The sequence below is a fragment of the Corvus moneduloides genome, chromosome 1 (genome assembly GCF_009650955.1).
Source record: "Corvus moneduloides isolate bCorMon1 chromosome 1, bCorMon1.pri, whole genome shotgun sequence".
Taxonomy (NCBI): Eukaryota; Metazoa; Chordata; class Aves; order Passeriformes; family Corvidae; genus Corvus; species Corvus moneduloides.
Window position 1 is genome coordinate 100,642,364 of NC_045476.1, and position 19,251 is coordinate 100,661,614.

General features: G+C 40.0%; 1 protein-coding gene across 5 annotated transcripts in view; it reads left to right on the plus strand.

The window, feature by feature from the left end:
• The first annotated feature begins 639 nt into the window (after window positions 1-639).
• The window catches only part of TEX10 (testis expressed 10), a 55,762-nt gene continuing 37,150 nt past the window's right edge, over window positions 640-19,251 (plus strand). The window contains exons 1-8 of one of the 5 annotated variants that reach the window (XM_032120199.1): window positions 640-706; window positions 1,125-1,356; window positions 4,027-4,215; window positions 4,859-5,565; window positions 11,058-11,301; window positions 13,239-13,351; window positions 14,135-14,373; window positions 18,897-19,032. In XM_032120199.1, coding sequence (XP_031976090.1) covers window positions 4,036-4,215; window positions 4,859-5,565; window positions 11,058-11,301; window positions 13,239-13,351; window positions 14,135-14,373; window positions 18,897-19,032 — 1,619 coding nt within the window. In that variant the 5' untranslated portion in view covers window positions 640-706; window positions 1,125-1,356; window positions 4,027-4,035. Of the gene's footprint in view, window positions 707-782; window positions 800-1,124; window positions 1,357-1,464; window positions 1,607-4,026; window positions 4,216-4,858; window positions 5,566-11,057; window positions 11,302-13,238; window positions 13,352-14,134; window positions 14,374-18,896; window positions 19,033-19,251 lie in introns of those variants that run through there. The other 4 variants (XM_032120225.1, XM_032120218.1, XM_032120206.1 and 1 more) reach the window with 4 other exon arrangements.

Here is a 19,251-nt window from a genome sequence, read left to right on the forward strand (position 1 = left end):
AACCCCAGCTCCCTCAGCTGCTCCTCACAGGACTCGGGCTTATCTCAGTACTGGTTATCATTAATGCGTTCTTGTTGTCTGCTGTGGTGCTAGTGCAGCCCCACTTCAGGGGAAGGGACACTGACACAGAACCACAGAATAAACCAAGGTGGAAGAGACCCACAAAAATCATCGAGTCCAGCCCCTGGCCCTGCACAGCATACCTCAGAATCAGACCATGTGCCCGAGAGCATTGTCCAAGCACTTCTTAAACTCTCAGGCTTGGTGCTGTGACCCCACTTCCCTGGGGAGCCTGATCCAGCCTTTATCCGCTGGATGAAGAACCTTTTCCCGCTATCCAACCTAAACCGCCCGACACAGCTTCAGGCCATTCCGTCGGGTCCTGTCGCTGGTCACCACAGAGAAGAGATCAGCGTCTACCCCTCCTCTTCCCCTCTCGAGGAAGATGTACACAAGAAAAGCCATATCCCGGACGAAGCCGAACACTTGGCGCCGCGTTCCCGCCGGCCAGGGGACCGGTGGGACCGGCGGGACCCCCGAGGCCGCCCCGCCTGCAGGGGGCGCCAGCGCGCGCGGCCGCGGCGGAAGCGCGCGTCCCCTCGGCGGGCGGGGCGGGCGCTGGCGGCGCCGCTCACGTGGGCGGCCGCTTCCGGGCAGGCGCTCGGCGGGGGCGGAAGCGGGGCTGGCGCTGCCGCGCGCGTGGTTGGTGAGTGAGCGAGCGGCCGCGCGCGGGAGGAGGAGGAGGAGGAGGTGGAAGAGGAGGAGGATCAGGATCCCGATCCCGGCGCGGTCCCTATCGGTCCGTCTCTGCTCGCGGGGGCCGCCGCGCTCGCCCTGCCCCTGCGCCAAGGGCCGCCCGCCTTTTGTGCGACCCGCCCTCCCCTCACGTTCCTGCGCCAGGGAGGCGGCGGGAAAAGCGGGAGCCGCCGCGGCGCGGGCCGGGCGCCGCTCCCGCGGAAAGCGGCGGCATCGGCTCCGCCGCGCGCCGCCGCCCCTGCCCCACCTCCCCCGGCGGCTTCTCTCCGCCGCCGCTCCTGCCTCGCCCGCCGCCGCGGGGGCTCCCGGGGGCCGAACTCGCGGCCTCCCCGGCGCCGGGCCGGCACTGACGCGCCTTTATTTAAAAGCCTCGTAGAGCGACTGGAGCGGGGCGGAGGGAAGCGGCGCTCGGAGAACGAGCCGAAGGATGTCCCGGGACGGCGAGGAAGGCAGCGTGACGGCCTAGACCCGCGGGAGGAGCGGCCGCTCCGGCTCTCGGGTACGGCGTGCGCGGCGCGGGGTCGGGCGGTGCGGTGCGGTCCAGGTGGCGGCGGCGGGGGATGCGCTGCCGGCGCGGGAGCCGCGCGGAGGTGATCGCCCGTAAGTATCGCTGTCCTGTGCGGGGAGAGAGCTCGCCCGGGGGGAAATCTTTATCAGATCGGCGGAGTTAGTTAGGGCGTGTGCCTTGCTTTCGGGTTTCTCAGGATTTTCCTGACGGAGCAAGGTAATGAGTTTCCCTGAGAATGCCGCCTGAGAGCTGCGAGGGAGTAAAACGAGAATCTTTTGGTTTGAAAAGACCTCCAGGATCATCGAGGCTAACCTGTAACTGAATATTTTCACTGAGCCTGAGGTGAGGGTGGCTGAGTGACATCTAAAGTGGTGTCTGAAAAGCGCTGTATGCTGCTTTATGTTAAAGGAATCCTGCATCGATTTAAGGTTGTTTTGATGTTTTGAGTTGTAAAAACCGTGTTAGTGCTTAAACTTTTAGGTGCACTTAGCTCAGTCCTGTTGGAGGAGGGCCAGGGGAAAATACACGGAATCATAGATTAGTTAGGTTTGGAAGGGCCCTCTGGACATCATTTAGTCCAGGCCCCCCTACCAAGGCAGCATCACCTAGAGCAGGTGACATAGGAATACATCCATGGCGGTTGGATTGTCTCTGGAGACTTCCCTGGGCAGCCTGTTACAGTGCTCTGATACCTTCAAAGTAAAGAATTTCTTCTTCATACTGAGGTGGAACTTCTTGTGTTTTAGTGTATGGCCATTGCTCCTCAGCCTGTCACTGGGCACCACTGAAAATAGTCTGGCACCATCCTCTTGGCACCCATCTTTGAGAAATTTAAATGCATTAATGACATTCCCTTTCAGCCTTCTCCAGACTAAACAGGCCCAGCTCCCACAATCTCTCCTCATAAGATGCAGTTTGTGTCAAAAGGCAGTTGTTCTAGCAAGAAGTTTCATTAAAATAGTTAAATAATTTCAGCAGCTGTTTACAGTTTTGTCTGATGTCTTACTGTGTAGCCACTGTGGTGTTTACATGACTTCGGTTTGGTAAGGATTTTATCTTTTGATCTAGTGTGGTACATGAGAATTGGAAATGGATAAGCTTAGATTACCAGTCATTTCCAGAACATTTACTGTGAGGTAAGATGCACTGCTTTTAATAGGAGAAAGGATATTTTACAGGCCTCCTTCTTTGAAAGAACGTAATTGACTCTGTTCAGGTGTGTGCACACCTGTATTGTGAAGTTTTTAATGTTATTTGGGAGCCAAACATCTACTCTTGTAAAAGTCAGCCTTGTTAGTGGAAATAACTTTTACGTCAAAAGCTTCTAGCTATTTCTATGTATCAAGTAGTGAAATTCTTGTAATTCTTTCCTAAAAGATACATATGGTAAAAATCAAACGTTTATAAAGGCATGGTTGTTATAGTTGGACACTAAAGGACCTTTTTATTTTGGCACCAGACTCCAAGCTTTTTAAAAGCCTTTTGAACTGATAGGTTACTTACGCCAAATTTGTACTGCAGTTAAAGTGGTCTTGCATATAGTTTTTTAAGCTAGTGTGTGAAAAGCAGAAATTAAGTTGTAGTCAAATGTGTGTGTAATCAGTTGTTTAAATTGTTTTAAAATAATAGGAAATGAGTTCATTTTAAAACATTCTTTAATGATTTTCCTGTTGATATGGAATATCAACTATATTAAATACTCTAGTACGGCACAAATTTCAGCTTGAGGTCCATTGGGAAAATCAGCTGTAGGAATGATGATCACATCCACCAGAAGAGAATCATTGTTTGAATAGGTTATTTAGAAACTTCTGGGTTTAGTCAGCTGTGTTGTTGAGGTTTTTTTTAATTCAGGTTTTTTTGTGGGGAGAGGGTGGTTTGTTTGGGTTTTTTTGAGAGGATTAAATTAAGGAATCTATGGTGTAGTGTTTGTTGGGCCTTTTCAGTGTGATGATTTTTTTTTTTTTTAACCTGATAGACGTAAGAGTACTTCAGTATCAAAACAGAGCAAAACCAAAAGCCCATTTAGAAACTTTGGGGGTTTTAATTTGTTTTGGTTATTGTACTTCTATTCCAGCATGTCTGTACAACTTACAAGTGTAGTGACTCAGATACCTTATTTATTAATACTTATATTATTAAATGTGTCTTTGTTTTCCATTCTTTTTACTCTATATTTGCCCATTTGACCTCTTCTCTCCCACTCACTTCTAATTATTTTTAAATGCGCAGGCTGGTTTGTTCAGTGTGTAGTGAAAGTTTTCGTAGGTTTTTTGTGTCCTTTTACTGGTGAAGGCTTGTTTAAACCTATGATTGTACATGTGCAGGCTGTGTGCTGTTAGTGATGAACTTGATAAGCGATGTGCAATTGAAAGGGAACAGTTTGCTGAGCTCCTTGGCTTGACAAGAGTCAATTATGTAAAAAGTTGCTTTGTTGGCAGGAACTTTTTAAAACAAAACCAAATCAGCAACTTAACTCTTGATAAAGCAGTGGCAGACGCAGATATCGGCATGCTTTTTAATAAAGTAGTTCTCAGAGCAAAGATGGCCAAAGGAGCAGCAGAACATTTTCTGGACACCAGAACAGTTGCATGGAATCAGCCTGCATGTCTGTTTAGTCTAGCATCTTGTCTCAGGAGTGAACACTCCTTTATGCATAGACAAAAGAATAAAAACAGTAGCCGTTGTTAGGAAGTTGCTGCTCTTTGGTGGAAAAACTGCTTTTGTTGTGTATTTAATCAAATTAAATTATCTTTTTGCAGAGAAGCAGAATGACTAAAAAAAGGAAACGCCAGGAGGATTTCCAGAAAGTGAAGTTAAAAGTTGGGAAAAAAAAGCCTAAACTAGAGAATGCAACTGATACTACCTTCAAAACAAAGGCCATACAAATTCCTGAGCAGCTTAAAGAAGATGGAGTGCTTCCTACGCAAAATAGAAAACTTAACATAAAGGTATGCTGGGATGTTACATTCTGAAATGAAAACTTAACATAAAGGTATGCTGGGATGTTACATTCTGAAATGACAGAAAATTACTTGCCTTCTATGTAGGTTTACTGCAATTTAGGAAAAAACCTGCAAAAACCCCTGCATTTAAAAAAAAGCAAATGCAGCAGGATATCTGAATGCAGCCCCATTTTAAAAGAATCTTGTATTTCTTTGGGGGGTGGATTTGTTTTCCTTCCTTTGTGTCATTTTGTGTCTCTTGCAGCTCTCTGCTTAAACTGAAGAAGGTTGTTCAGGCTGCGGTTTCGTATTTCTGCTTTTGAGAGCAAGAGTGACAGGACTTGCCTTTGGTCATCCCTCTGTTGAGTCAGTAGGGTTGTGCATAAACTTAAGAACAAGACCCAAGGACAAGTCATTACATCTTGTTTTTCCTATCACTGAATTCTGATTATTTGTTCATTGTTGTGCTATGAACTAATACCATGTTTGTTCTAAACACATTTTGCTGTTATGAGCAGCAGTACGTTGTAGAAATAGATTCTGTATTTTTAAGCGTTTAAGGAAAATGTGCAGAAAATAGGCGGGGGGGGGAAGTTTGAACAGCTTAAATTAATAACAATGGCAAGTGTATATGTTTGTTTCCTTATAGGATCTGCTCTCACAGATGCATCACTATAGTCCTGGGGTTAAGCATAATGCACTTCTTGGACTCAAAGAACTCCTGTCTCAGTATCCCTTTGTAATTGACGCACACCTTTCAAGTATAATAAGTGAGGTGGCAGCCGTGTTTACAGACAAAGATTCCGGTGTCAGAGGAGCAGCTGTTCACCTGCTGCAGTTCTTGGCTTCAAAAATAAGACCGGAACAGATTGCTCCATTTTTTCCTTTGGTAAGTGCCCATCTCTCTAGTGCCATGACTCATATCAGTGAGGGAATTCAGGAAGATTCATTGAAAGTCTTGGACGTTTTATTGGAAGCATACCCAGCTCTTCTTACAGACCGCAGCATTATATTGTTGAAGAATTTTGTAGAGCTTATTTCTCACCAGCAACTCTCAAAAAGACTGAAAAGCAGGGACAAACTTTCCTGGATGCTCTCTGTTAACCCAAATCGCAGAGTAACTTCTCAGCAGTGGAGGTTGAATGTACTTACCAGGCTCAAGAAGTTTCTCCAAGCAGTGGTAGATGGATCCAGTGATACAGAGGATGAAGGGCTTCAAGAGCAGAAGGACAACTCTCATTCTGTGAGGAACCCAATATGTATTAGTTGGAAGCTCCATGCAAATAATCAACAACATATACAACTGTTTGAAAGTGGTGGCTTACGACCAAAGATCAACTCATCATTTAGACTGAGGTGAGAAAATGTTAACTAGTTTGGGAATTAATACCAACTGCGTGATCACAATTTAATTTTTTATTGTGGGATTGTCCCTTAGCCATATTTTAGGACACTTAGTGTAATGTCTTACTGCAGAGGCTTGAAAATACAGAAATACTCAGCAGGTAACTGTGTTATGTGTATATCATGAACTTTTCCATTATAAAAGCTTTATTTTATGCTATTAATAATAATTTTGGATTACCAGCTCTATTGGGATGTTTTTGGAATGCAAACTGACAGCTTGTAGTCTCTTGCAGGATATCAAACAGACCTAGGAGCAAGTAGGCAAATTTCTTTACATGAAATGTAAGCTTGTTTGTGATAATGAATTTTACTGAAATTTTGTGCTTTTACCTTCAAGAGTCTGTCATAAACTTAGGAGTCTGTTATCTTTGACTATAGCTCCTTTTAAAAAGGACAGCAGGATGAGATGTGTCTGGTGGTATGAAGATCTGCTGAGTTTCCAATTCTAGATACTTCAATCACTTCACCAGTTTGTATATTCACTGTGGATGAAAGATGTCTCCGCTGAGACATGCTGATGAATATGAAAGGAAGTGTAGTGTGCTTAGTCACAGGAAGGTTTGTGTGGGTTTTGGTAGTACTCTAAACAGATGTGAGCTGAAGTTAAGGGAGAAATAAACAACTGTTTTTATTTCTCTTCCTCCTCTCTGATTCACCCACTAGAGGGGAACCTCCCACCTCACTTTATGGTACTTTTTGAATGTTGGCATCCTCATATGCTTTACTGTGGATGTTGCATGTCTGCTGCCAGGAGACCTGGAATGGTGACTTTAAAAATGGAAGCAGTTTAGCTGTTACACAGCTCTGTTCTCTGTAGATACCAAGGTGGTTTGAAGAGAAACCACAATCCTTGTTTTACTGCTGGAGAAGACTGAATAAGAGGTAATAAAGCAGGTGTACCAAATTCATCTAGGAAGTCAGTGGCAAAAAAGGGTATAAAACTCACTGCCTACTCCATTGCTATGTCCATCTTATCTCTTTGAAGGAATGAAGGGCAGAAGAAGAGGTGTTGTCTTTGAATACCACAGGTGTTGACCTGAATTGGCAGGTGTTTTCCATCTCTGTCGGGGAGAGACAGACATCCATTCCTACTCACCTAGGCTTCCTCTTTGTAGGTAGCATATTACCTGTAGTAGGTATAGGAGGCATATTAAGCTAAGTAAAATGTGCAGTGTATTCTCCTAGAAGTGGTTGTCAGCCTAAGTGTTCAGTCATGACCAAGTGTCTGCTGCAGGTAAAATTTTAGCTGGCAACTAGACTTGAAGCAGGGGAAGGATTCAGTGCTGAGCACAGAACAGTTCTATCAAGTTCATCTTTGCAGTCAGAAGCACGCAGTTGTGGAGCGCTGTATATGCGAGAGTGCTTGTATTGCACCCTGGGTGATATGCAGAGTATGATGTACTGTGCCATGTAATAGCTGAAGATGCACTGTATCCAAGGTCTAGGAAAATAAACTTTACATCTGGTATCACCTGAATTGGATTCCACTTTTCTGAGGAGCTAGGTTTTGGTGAAACATCGTGATGTATTTCTGGTTATAAATACTTACAAAAAGATGTTTGCAAGCATGAGGAGGAGCCAGAAGAATAGAAGGAAACATGGCTAGAATCCAAGGCAAGATTGGCAAAGCAAGCTGATGGCAGCAGAACAGAAGAATAGAAAGGGAAGGATCATCTGCTGAAGGTACTAAAATGTTCTCATTTCATTGCATTTGTGCGTATTTTTGGTGTATTCGTTTTTCACAAAGGGCCAGTACAGCTTGTTTTAGTGACTGTGTTTGAAGTTCCGATAGTCAAGAGTTGCGGTAGTGGTTTTTGTATTTGCCACTGAAATACTTTATAATAATCTAAAAGTGTTTAATTCTGGCATTTCCAATCCCAACTGTTGCCTTTTACAGGCATTCCCAGGCCTCTGCTATGGCCACCACTGCAAGGACAGAAATTAGTTGTAATAAGAGGTTCAATACTCAGTGTGTGTGTTTAAAGTCACAAATAGTCAAGTCCTAGCTGTGGATAATGAGTTGACCAAACCATAAGTAACTATTTTCAGTGTGTGTGTATTGGTGGTCTTGTCACTAATACTGCAAGTAAGTTTCAACTTTGTTCCTTAACAAGTAGGCTTCCAAATAGCATAATTGTATTCTAAATTTTTTAAGTTCCTGTATCTATTTAATCTTGCAAGTTCATTGGACAGGGATGACACATCACTGATAACCTAGTGATTATGGAACGAGATTTTCTGAATCAGTTTGCAGTATTAGTGCCTAATAAAAAGGATAGATTCTGAGCTTGGAATGCTAGATGATTCAGTGATGCAAATCTTAAGACTTCATTCTTTTCTGTTGTGTGCTAGATCTTCCTACTGTGTGTAAATTAAAGATTGCAGTGTATTAGGAGATTGTTAGAATGTATTCTCTGCATTATGTGCTGACTATGCTGCTTTTTTGCATCAAACTCATTTCAGGTGTGGAAAAACAGAAAGCCTTCACAACTCAAATGTGGTGGTACCAAGGCATGTGATTTTTTTTTTTTGATTTTTTTTTTTTTTTTGGACTGGAAGAGAAACAGTTGAGCTTCAGATCCTGCTGAGAGAGGACAATATGAAGCTGCAGAGAAAAGCGAAGATGACTTGAGAGACTGAAATGGAAGATGAAGCATAGCCAATAAATATGTATACGTGCATCAAATAGAAATGGAAAATGCAGTTCACTCGGTGTGCTGAATGTTTGCTGCAATTGGCAGTGCAGAAAAGGAGGACAAGTAACCTGGCTTAAACTGCGAGCCATAAAAACTTAATAACTTCCGAAAACTTTTCTTGTTTTAAAGAACAGCAAGTTGTTTCCTTATTTTCTGTTTCTTTTACACTTCCTTGACTTCCCTTTGCTGAATTTCTGTTGTCTTCTTGCTGTCAAATGGCAGATATTTACTCAATTTTTGTTTGTTTGGTCCTGCTGTGTAAAAATACTGGCATTTTAAAGAAAAATGACAGCTTAAGGGCTACACAAATACCTTGCAGCTCCCTTCAATAGTATTTCATACTGATATAAAGGTAATACGCTTTGCAGAGTCACCTTACCACTCAAGAGTAGTGATAACAGATATGTGACAGAGTAATTGACATCAAACCTTCCCAGTTTAAATGAACATGTATTGGTAAGGATAGTGTACTAATCAAATAAGTGCTGGACAGATTACTATAATACTTTGTCATCATCTGTTACTGGCACTTAGATTTTATTTAGCACTTTCATTGTTAACCTTGAATATGTGGAGGAATCTTATCTTGAGAGATAGGAGCTTCTTTTGCAGGGGTACATGAAATATATTCCAAGTATTCTTACCCAAATGCTTTCAGCCTGAGTTCTTCCTTTTTCCTTTCCTTGTTTCAGAAAAGTACTGAAATAGTTGTTTGTGTGTGTGTGTTACACTTCTGTAGGAATCCTCCAGTGTGAATTACCAACTTCTCAGGTTTCATGCACTATTCACTTTTTAATTGGGAGATTTTTGTGTTCCAGAAATAGATTGCTGAAATTCCAGAGTTCTGCTGTAGTATCAGGTATTTTTAAAAAGAGAAATCATTAAAGACTACTACTTCAGAACAATTCCAGCCTATTACTGAAATTTCAGACTCTCAACTGAGAGCGTAATTGTGTCACAGCATGGCATTTACAGGACAACCTCACTTTCTCAATGAGGTTGTAGTCTTGGTATCAACAGGCTTTAGACTTCATTGTGGTTGTAACTGTAAGATGGGATTTGTCTACTGCATTTGAGATGACTGAGAGTTAAAAAGTCTAAGATAGAACCATTCACCCTAAACTCTTTTTAGTCTGAAAGAAACTGCTGTCTACTGCAGTGCCTGCACCACAGAAAGGAAATAAAGCAACAAAACAGACAAATAAACCAGATTATATTTACTGGATATGTTTCTTGCTGCAATTAATCCTAAGCTTTGTAAAATTTTAAGATGTTTGATAATCGTAGTAAGTACTAAAGATAAAGCAATTTTTTTTTTCTTATGATCAGTTATGTTTCCACTTGTCCCTTTTATTTTGTGCTGGAGATCTAAATTCTCTCCCCCATCTTGCCTTCATTGAAAAAGAGCTTGTATTTGTCTCACACTTTTTTATTCCTTCTCCCTGCTCCTTTTACAAGTTGTTAATGCCTGGATTTGTTTTGGTTTAGTAAATTCCTTGATACACTGATATCAACTAGAGAGAAATGGCAGAATAAAATGTTCTCTCATTATTTGTATTATAGATGATTGCAACAACATACAGCTTCATAGAAGGATATAACTAATTGGATAACTTAGAAATGACTAGGGAAAACTGCTTTACATCTTCAATCCAATATGAAATTAAAATATTTGTGAACAAAACATCTGCAGATCTGTGGAAAGTGAATAGTTTTTCAGTTCCTATTTTGAGTGTATATATAAAGAAAAATGACTTGGATATCATCACTGAAATAGAAAGGAGTTTAACAGGAGGTTCAGCGTGGTAATCTTATGTATTTTAGGAAATTAGAATTACAATAGGAATTTCCTGCTATGAATTAGGAAACAAAATCATGATGGAAAACAATTTCACAAATGATCGATTGAAACTGTTGTTGCTTTCTTTTTTTTTTTTGGCTCTAAATTCCTTAATTGCCTGAACTTATCCTGTAGCAGGGTTGGGTCCTATCTGCTGATAATCCCTTCTGAGACACAAAGTGTTTTTTGAGTGGGGGGGAAAGAGTTGGTTTTCTTGATTTCTGGCAGATGTTCTTTTAATTTAACTTATATCTTAATTTTAAATTTTCTTTAACTTCGTTTTCAGATAATTTTAATAATTTTCCGTTTAGTTGCTTTTCAGAGCATAATAGCCAAACATCAGGTGGAAACCAAAGGTATATTTTTACAGGAACATTTTTTTCCTCATTTAATATGAAAACCATTGTGTTTATTATAGTTGGAAATGGTTATTAACTGTAATAAACCTTATGCATTTGACAATACCTTGTAGTCAGCTTCGTTATTTTGCTTTTATGAGCTTTAAAGGTCTTTTATTATTTTGTTATGCTGAGTATAATTAATTCCTTCCTGTTGGTTGAAGGTGATAGGATAATGCATATCATATTTCTCCACTTCATAGACTTTACATATAACAATGGGGAAAGAAATACTGAAGTTTAAGAAGTTGTTAGAGAAGCACACAAACTTGCAGGGAAACTTAGGAGCAGGTTTGTTGTAGATGGTTTGAACTCCCTTTTTTCTATACTGAGATAACTAGCAGGAAAGCCAGCAAACATTTAATGTGTTAAAAAAGTAATTGTTCCCATTATTCAGAAAACAGGAAAGTGGTATTACTGTAATCTTGTTTTGAAAGGTGTGATCTTTATCTTTTTATCTTTTTTTTGTTTTGTTTTGTTTGTTTGTTTTTTGCTTTTGTTGTTTAGGTCTCTGACAAGTGTAATGGACAGTGCAGAAAAAGGCCTGTCCTCGGCTGAAAACTTAAAAGGTTTTATTGAGATAATAATTCCATTACTGATTGAGTGCTGGATTGAAGCATCTCCTGCACAATCAGCTCCCATTCTTGGAAACCTTTTGGAATCAGAATCTCAGCAGCTTATGCAGCAAGTGCTTAGCATAATACATTTATTGTGGAAACTCACAAAGCGACATGATGAAACATACAAAATGGTAAGGGAGAAATGATCCATGGCATAATGATGAGAGTTCATTTTGTTTTGATTAGAGACTAGTGGTTTGCTGATTTGAAGTAGGCAAGATACTTTTATTAAGAGAGAAAAAGCCTAGGTGTTGAGTAGATTTTGAGTCTGGATTTTGTTGCCTCTTACTGTAGAAGAGAATCTTTTGAACTGAGCCATGTTGCAGAAGAGGAGCATTTTGTCTCCCAGATAACCTCTAGAAAATAAATTGGAACAAAGTGCAGAATGGAATTGTTTGTTCTTGTTTTTGTTTGTTGAACAGTTTTGTGGGGGTGGGTGGAAATGAACAAACCCTAAATCTTTGGAAAGGTAGAAGATAATGGTGGTCTGAGATCCTGTAATTGCTTGGTGCAGTGTGTATTGCTGTGTTGTGATTGGTCGGATCATAAGACATTGACTCAAAATCTCAAGGATTTTGGGAGGTATCCTCTGAAGGGTTTTTTTTGCCCAAGTTATTTTCTCCATCTTTTAACTTAGACAACTCAAGTGCTGGTTTTGGTAACTTTTGCTGCTTTTCCAAAAATTTGGTGAATTGGAAAAACTCAATTTCCACTTCGGCTATTGAGAGTAGTTGGAAGGAATGTCTTGATAGCTCTTGGTTTAACCTGTGTGTAGGACTGTAGGTCCCTTTGCTAAATGAAAAGCTACACATAGGGTAATTATTGGAAAACATTTGTGGAATCATTACATTAGACCAAAGTTACCCAACATACCCAGCCTTGAGGGAGAGATTCAGTATTTTTGAGCAAAACACACTGTTCCACTTTTTCCTCCTTCATCTTTCTAGAGGCCCTCTTGGAAGTGGGCAAAAAGCAGGCACTTGACCAGGCACTTGACCTGTGGCAGCCTCCTGTCCCTAGCCTTTTTGTGAAGGATCCTGCAGAGCTGCTGCTCTTAGCCATAGGGTGCCTGTATTTTAGTCACATGAAAGACATGCTCCTCTGTCAAGACATGAACTGTTTTGAATACACACAGTTGGATTATGACCTTAAGTTGTTTGTGGGGGGAAAAAAAATCTGAGGTTCCTACAACTTGTTTTTTTGTGGAGCAAATTTCATTTTAGATAAGTGGTTTGTTTTGTCTTTATAGTTACCTTTATATACAAAATGCACTCAAATAGCTCAGTTTGAAAATGAAAGCTTTGCTTGCTTAATAGCCCTTGGGCTTACAGGCCAAAGTGGTTATTACAGTCACTGTGGAAAACCACTCTGAATATGCTTAGTGGAAAGCTGTTGGTCTTTGAAATAGTTTAATGGCCTTTTTCTGTTCTTAATAGTCAAATATCAAAAAGATTACTCTGCCTGATCAATCCGATAGCAACGCATTCTTTTTTAGTGATGAATTTTGCTGGACACTTTGTGGAATGGTGACTTTGTGGTCTGCTAACCCACAAAGTGAAATTATTTTAAAATACTGAATCATTTTTCTGTAAGGATAGTCTTCCAACTGGAAAATGTTTTGTCAGTGGGCTTTCAGCCACAAGTACGTTAATGATAGGGAAAGATGAAAGTAGTATTGGAATATGTTTTAATGGAAAACTCAGGACAGTCATTGCAAGTTAATCAGAGTCCACTCTGATTTTAAGAACCCTGATAAATTGATGTAAAATTACTTTCAATTCAGCTCTTTAAGTCAGTTTAGTACTGCATCTATGCACATAAATATGTGCTAAAAATACAGTGGTTCAGTTAGGATTTTGCTCAACCTTAACTTACAGCATCTTGCTACTGACTTGTTTTCTGAACCTTTATGCACAGCACTTGAAAGTAAAGATGTATAAGCAACTTGCAAACAGAAGTTAAAGTTCCTGGTTTTCATTGATTCCAATAATGAATTTTGGAAAATAGTTGTCTGGATTTATTTAATTTACTTCCATGCTTTCTGTCTATCATCTGCTTTCCTTAACAGGAACTATGGCTTCGAATGAATTACCTTGTTGATTTCAAGCACCACTTCATGCGTCATTTTCCTTATTCTTTACAAGATACAGTAAAACACAAAAAGAAAGATCCATGCAAAAGGTAAGAATAAAATCAATGTCATGTAACAGCTTTTAATTTCATAAGAGAAGTGAGACAATGTGAGTCGTGCTTTATTAAATACTAAGTTTTTAATGGTGGAAAAGGAAACTTTATTGCGTATTGCTTGAAGATCTGCAGAGATGGCTTTCTAGGAAGGTTACATTGCTTCAAATTGAGAAGTTTTAGTTGTTCTTTGTGAAAGTATTGTATAGGAAGCTGTCTGAATAGCATCTAATAGAAAATGAAATGCTGCCTTAGGGAAATGAAAGTATTTTATTCAGCTCTTGATCTGGATTTTGCATATTGCTAAATGGTGATTGTGTTAGGCTGACTTATTTCATATTTCTGCATGTTTTCTTCAGCTGACTGTTGAATTACATCAAAACATAGTTCAAACATTCTTTTCACCTCCATATAGTCTTCTCTAGTTGTACTACAGGGCTGGGTAAGCACAGCCAGGAGGGGGGATGGGGCACACTGTGGCTGTCCTGTATGGCAAAGCAGTACTGGAGCAGGAGAAGCCAGACACACATTTCTTCACTATTGAGCTGTTAGAGTGGATGCACCAATTCTGTTTTGGTACAGGCCAGTAGCAAGTTGTCTCCCTTCTCAGCTCCCAGGTGTGAGACTAAATTCATGCTAAACTCTGTTCTGAAATCATTCTGCACCTTTGCAGTCTATGTAGAACACAGATGCATGTACAACAGGTATCAGCTGGTGTCCATTTTTATTTCAAAAATAATTTTTTAAAATCTTTCTGTTTTCCCCCTCCCCTTCCCTTAGCAACAGGAACTGTATGAAATCCTCAAACAACGTAGACCATCTTTTACTGAATTTAACCTTGTGTGACATAATGGTTTCATTAGCAAGCAGTTCCACACTTCAGACAGACTCTGGTTGGCTGGACATGATAAGGAAATTTGTGACAGATACTCTTCAGGATGGCAGCAAGTTGAATAGCAAGCAGGTGAACAGGTTGCTTGGGGTGACTTGGAGACTAATGCAAATACAGCAAAACAAGGGTAAGATGAGAAGTTTCTTAAAAGCAAAACTATGCACTGACAAAGCTTGAGTTACTTTAGCGTTTTCAGGTCTGTATTGGACGTTCTCAGTTGTTGCATCATAATGCATTTTGCTATAGAGGTAAATCGATTTTCTTGGTAATATCCCTGCATGCAGCAATGCGAACTTCATTTTCGGAAGGCTGTTAGATTCATACTGTTGATATGCAATGTATGAATATATTTGTGTATCCGTTTTCTGGTTTTACTTCCTAAGATACTCTTATAAATGGGAAGGTGAGCTTTATATTGAAGAAGTAATTACTAGGCTGTAGAGGTGCATGATACTTTAATATCCCAATATTTATTTAAAGTCATTAACACAGCTGATAGACTCTCCTGAGTACTGTAAGATGACCATTTTAGTTCTGCGATGATATGTAATGCCAAGATACTTCTGATGGAAGCTGCTGTTGAGTATTTTCCAATGTTTGATTTGAATCCTTTTCCAAGAGAAAACATTTCCAGTTTTGACTTGCAGGACCATACAATATTTTAGCTTGCCTTTTTCTTTGATTTCAAGTACTGCTTGGCTGTATTCCAAATGAGACCTTGGATGTAGGACTTCAAGAAAGGACTTTTTTCAGTAAACCGAAAAGTGGCAGCAGTCTTTTATGTTTTGCCAGTCTGATAAAAATGAGTTCCACATCCAAATAGTTTATAGAAAAGCCCTTAGCAACAGATACAGTTGTTAAAGTTGTAAAATGGAAAGATGTCAAATGTCCCTCAAATATATTTGACAGTTAGTTGTATTTCCTGCCAAATCCATTTTAATTGGGAATTTGTCTATTCTCATGTCCCTGGTGACAAAGGAAATAACTACTCATCTGCACTTCAAATTTAGCTTTGTGTTGAATGCAAATAATAATCCAAAGTCAGAGCCTGTCACACTACCTGAGCTAAAGCAGAGGAATTGCTACTCAGAAAAGTAGCTTCCAAACAGTAGTTAAACTGTTAAATCAGATACTTCAGGGCTTTCTTTGTAATGAAATGTTGATTTTTTTTTTTTTTTTCACTTTGCCAAACTTTTACCAAATAGTGGGTAACGGCTTGTGTTTTTCTACCCAAAGCAGCCACTTTAGTGCAATAATTTTCCTCAAGAGTCCAGAAAATAAATAAGCTTTTAAAAAGTTACAGTGAAATTGTGAAAAAATAATTAGTACGGATCTTTTTTGCTGATCCCGTAAAGTTTCAGTGTGGAGTTGGTTTCCTCATAAAGCTGTATCTGTGTGGATGGTTCATCTCATCTCTTCAAGATAATCCTTGTTCAGTACTAAAAATCTGACTAGATGTCAGATCGTAATTAATCTACGAGCTGTAGAGGAAACAAAGCCTTGTCATACTGGAGAAATGGGCTGATGGTTCAACAAGGAGAAGTGCAAAGCCCTGGACCTGGAGAGAAACAAGCCCATGTACCTGTACATGCTGAGGGACGACCAGGTGGAAGCAGCTTGGCAGAAAAGGACCAGGGGTCCAGGTAGAGCCAGCAATGGGCCCCTTATGGCAAAGAAGCCCAGTGGTGTCCTGGGCTGCATTAGGAGTGTTGACAGCAGGTTGAGGGAGGTGATCCTGCCCCTCTACTCTGCACTGGAGTGGCCACTCCTGGAGTACTGTCTCCAGTTTTGGGCTCCCCAGTACAAGAGAGACATGGACATACTGGTGAGAGTCCAATAAAAGGCTGTGAAGATGATGAAGACACTGGAGCATCTCTCCTGTGAGGAAAGGCTGAGTGAACTGGGATTGTTCAGTCTGGAGATGAGAAGATTTGGGAAGCATCTCATCAATGTATATAAATACCTGAAGGAAGGGTGCGAAGAAGAGGGAGCCAGGCAGGCTCTTTGCGGTGGTGTCCAGTGACAGAACAAGCAGTGGGCACAAACTGAAACACAGGAGATGCTGTCTGAACATCGGGAACACCCTTTTCACTGTTAGGGTGACCAAGCAGTGGCACAGGTTGCCCACAGTGATAGTGGAGTTTCCAGCCTTGGAGATACTCCGAAGCCATCTGGACACAGTCGTGAGTGGCCAGATGTAGCTGATCCTGTTTCAGCAGGGGTGTTGGAGCAGACGACCTCAGAATCATTTATTCCCACTTCAACCATTATGTGATTATATGGAAGAAAAACTTTCCTTCCTTGATTTTATCTTTTTTTTTTTTTGATGCTTCTCTAGAAGTTTTGAACTCCATATTGTTTCAGATAGTACTGCAGAAGATAGGTTTTAAACAAATTCAAGAGTTAATTTTTTTTGTATGTACTATTTGACATTGAGATTAAAGCCTGGAAGGGTATGTATTTTTTAGAAAGTGAGAAGCGAGCCATTGCCCTAAAAAAAAAAAAAAAAAGACAAAATTGGAGCACAGTGGAAATCAAAAGAGGGTAAATTTACATAGCAAAACCAAAAGAACTAATGAAAAAGAGATAAAATAAAACCATAGTGAACCTCTTGTGCATTATGCTGCACAAGCATGGATCAATTTTTCCGGATTGCCTGTTTTGAGTAGGAATTTATGCTCCGGTGACATGCACGTCCCCCTTTTTCTGTGGACATCTAGAAGAGCTTGTACCTGTGTTGTCTGAAGATTTATCTCCATTGTTTAAGATCAAACTTGGGACTTCTCTGTAATTAGGAGATCTGCTCCTTTCTTGGATTTCTCAGGTATGACTTCAACAGCAGCTTGCCTGCTAGTTGTGTTTTTGATAAATTTTCTTCATGTAACAAAAGAGAACACACTCATTCACTTCAGAAGGAGGCTTGACATGTGCCAGTTAAAACTGAAGTATTTTAAAACTAATGAGTTCTTCAGCTGCATTTTGGACATCTGTACAATGTGGGCCTTTTAAAGTATTACTTTTTAAGAGTACCTTTTAAAAGTGCTTTCATTTTCAAACTTGTGCTGTTCACATGGAGCAATTCATATAGTAGGACCTGTTTTACTTAACATGCCACAGAGTTATTGGGAAGTAAGTGAGAATTCTAGTTACTTAGAATATTTATTTATTTTCATATTTTTTCACTTGAGTTTGTCAATTAGCTATAAACTAGATAAAGATGTAATTGTTATTCAATTAAGAATAAGCCAGCGTTCTGATTAAAAAATGCTGTCTGAGGTGAATCTTCACCTGAAGAATGTGTGAATTGAGTAAGTTTATGCTCCTGATGCATTGAAAATAATGTAATAATATATATCTTAGTTACATGGAATATTAGAATGGATTTTATTTTTCTGTTGAAAAATGTTAGATTTCAGCTTCTGAATGACTCCTGCATCATGCACGTGACCATGCCATTTCAGGTGATTTTTGTAGGGTGCTTTTTAGTAAGAATCCCCATATATTGAAGTTGAGTAAGAGTTTTACAGACAAAGACTGGGCTCTGATTGGATATTTTTAGAATGGAGCATTCTTGTTGGTCTCTGTGGGCAGAAGCAGCTGCTCTGTCCCGTGAGGAACACAATACCTTATCTGGTTTTGTACATGTAACTTACTAAGACTGATCTGTGTACCTGGATGAAAAGACAGACGTTTCTCAGCTTTGGTTTATGAAGATAATGAAGTGATTGCTGCTACTTAAGTATGCCTTAATTGGATTGAATTCCTTGGGACCACAAGCTCTTCTGAGACAAACTGAATCAAGTCTCATACCCTTCATGTATTGCTTAAGTTTTCAGATGCTTTCCTATTCTTTCCAGGCTTGTCTTCTCTGAATTCAGGTATTTTTCCATGCTTTGTTAATTTTTCCATCCAGTGTTTTAGTCTGGTTTCCAAAGAAAATGTTTGGTCTGTTTCTCAGTCTGTTACAGTAAGTTCTGTGTTTGCTGGCTGGTTTTAGCCAATTTCATCACAGTGACAGAGCTTTCTTACGTTATTTTAAGTCTGGTGATAACACATGGTTGATGAGAGCTTCAGAGAAGGAAAGGTTGCAGGGGAGTTAGCAATTCTCCTTGCAGTGTCTTGCCAGCAGCCTCTTGAGGTACTTATTTTCTGGTTAATTAGCAAGTGTAACTTGGAGCCAGCTGGTTCAGAGACAGGGAGAGCTGGTGAGGTTTGTGTGTGTGGCAGGGAGAAAGGGATAGCACAGAGAGGACTGAAGGCACTGTGACAGTGGGGTTTTGGGGAGCAGAAGTAAAAGAGTAAAGATTGGTCTGAGGGGGAAAGGATTGGAAGAACGCTGTGGAAACCAGGAATTTATTTGTTCTCAGGTACCTCACAACCCGTGCACTGTCTTGTCTTCAGGAAGTTCTGAAGTTTTCACTTGCATGTTGTTGCTATTCTTCTATCTGGCTCTTTCATAAGCCACGCAAGAAAGGGTTGTTTCAATGGTTTAGAAGTTAGTCCAGTAGTTACTTTAAAACATTTTGGTACTTCCTTGTGGAATTCAATGTAGACAATTGAAGGTAAAGATTGTAGCTCTGTGTGTGTGTGTGTGTTCATGTATAAAATCAGAAGATTAAGAAGTATTACTACTTTTTTTTTTTTTTCCAGTAGCAACGGAACCCTTGATAAAAGCAGTATATATGCTATACCAGCAAAGGAATCTACTCTTTCCAGTCCGTACATTGCTTTTGAAATTTTTTAGCAGAGTTTACCAAAAAGAAGATTTGAGAACACAAAGAATCAGGTAAAAAAAAAAAAAGGGCGGCTTATTCTTTCTCATTTCAAAATAGTACATTGGTATCAGGAGTGAGAATACTGAATTTATATATAGATGTCATAAAACTTAATTCTGAATTTATTTTCTCACTGAAACTTAGTTTGTGTTCCCTGTGAGATGAAGATGTATCAGCTTAGTTGTCTGTCTTAGCATAAGTACTAGATAGATCTTAATGACGTAAATTTT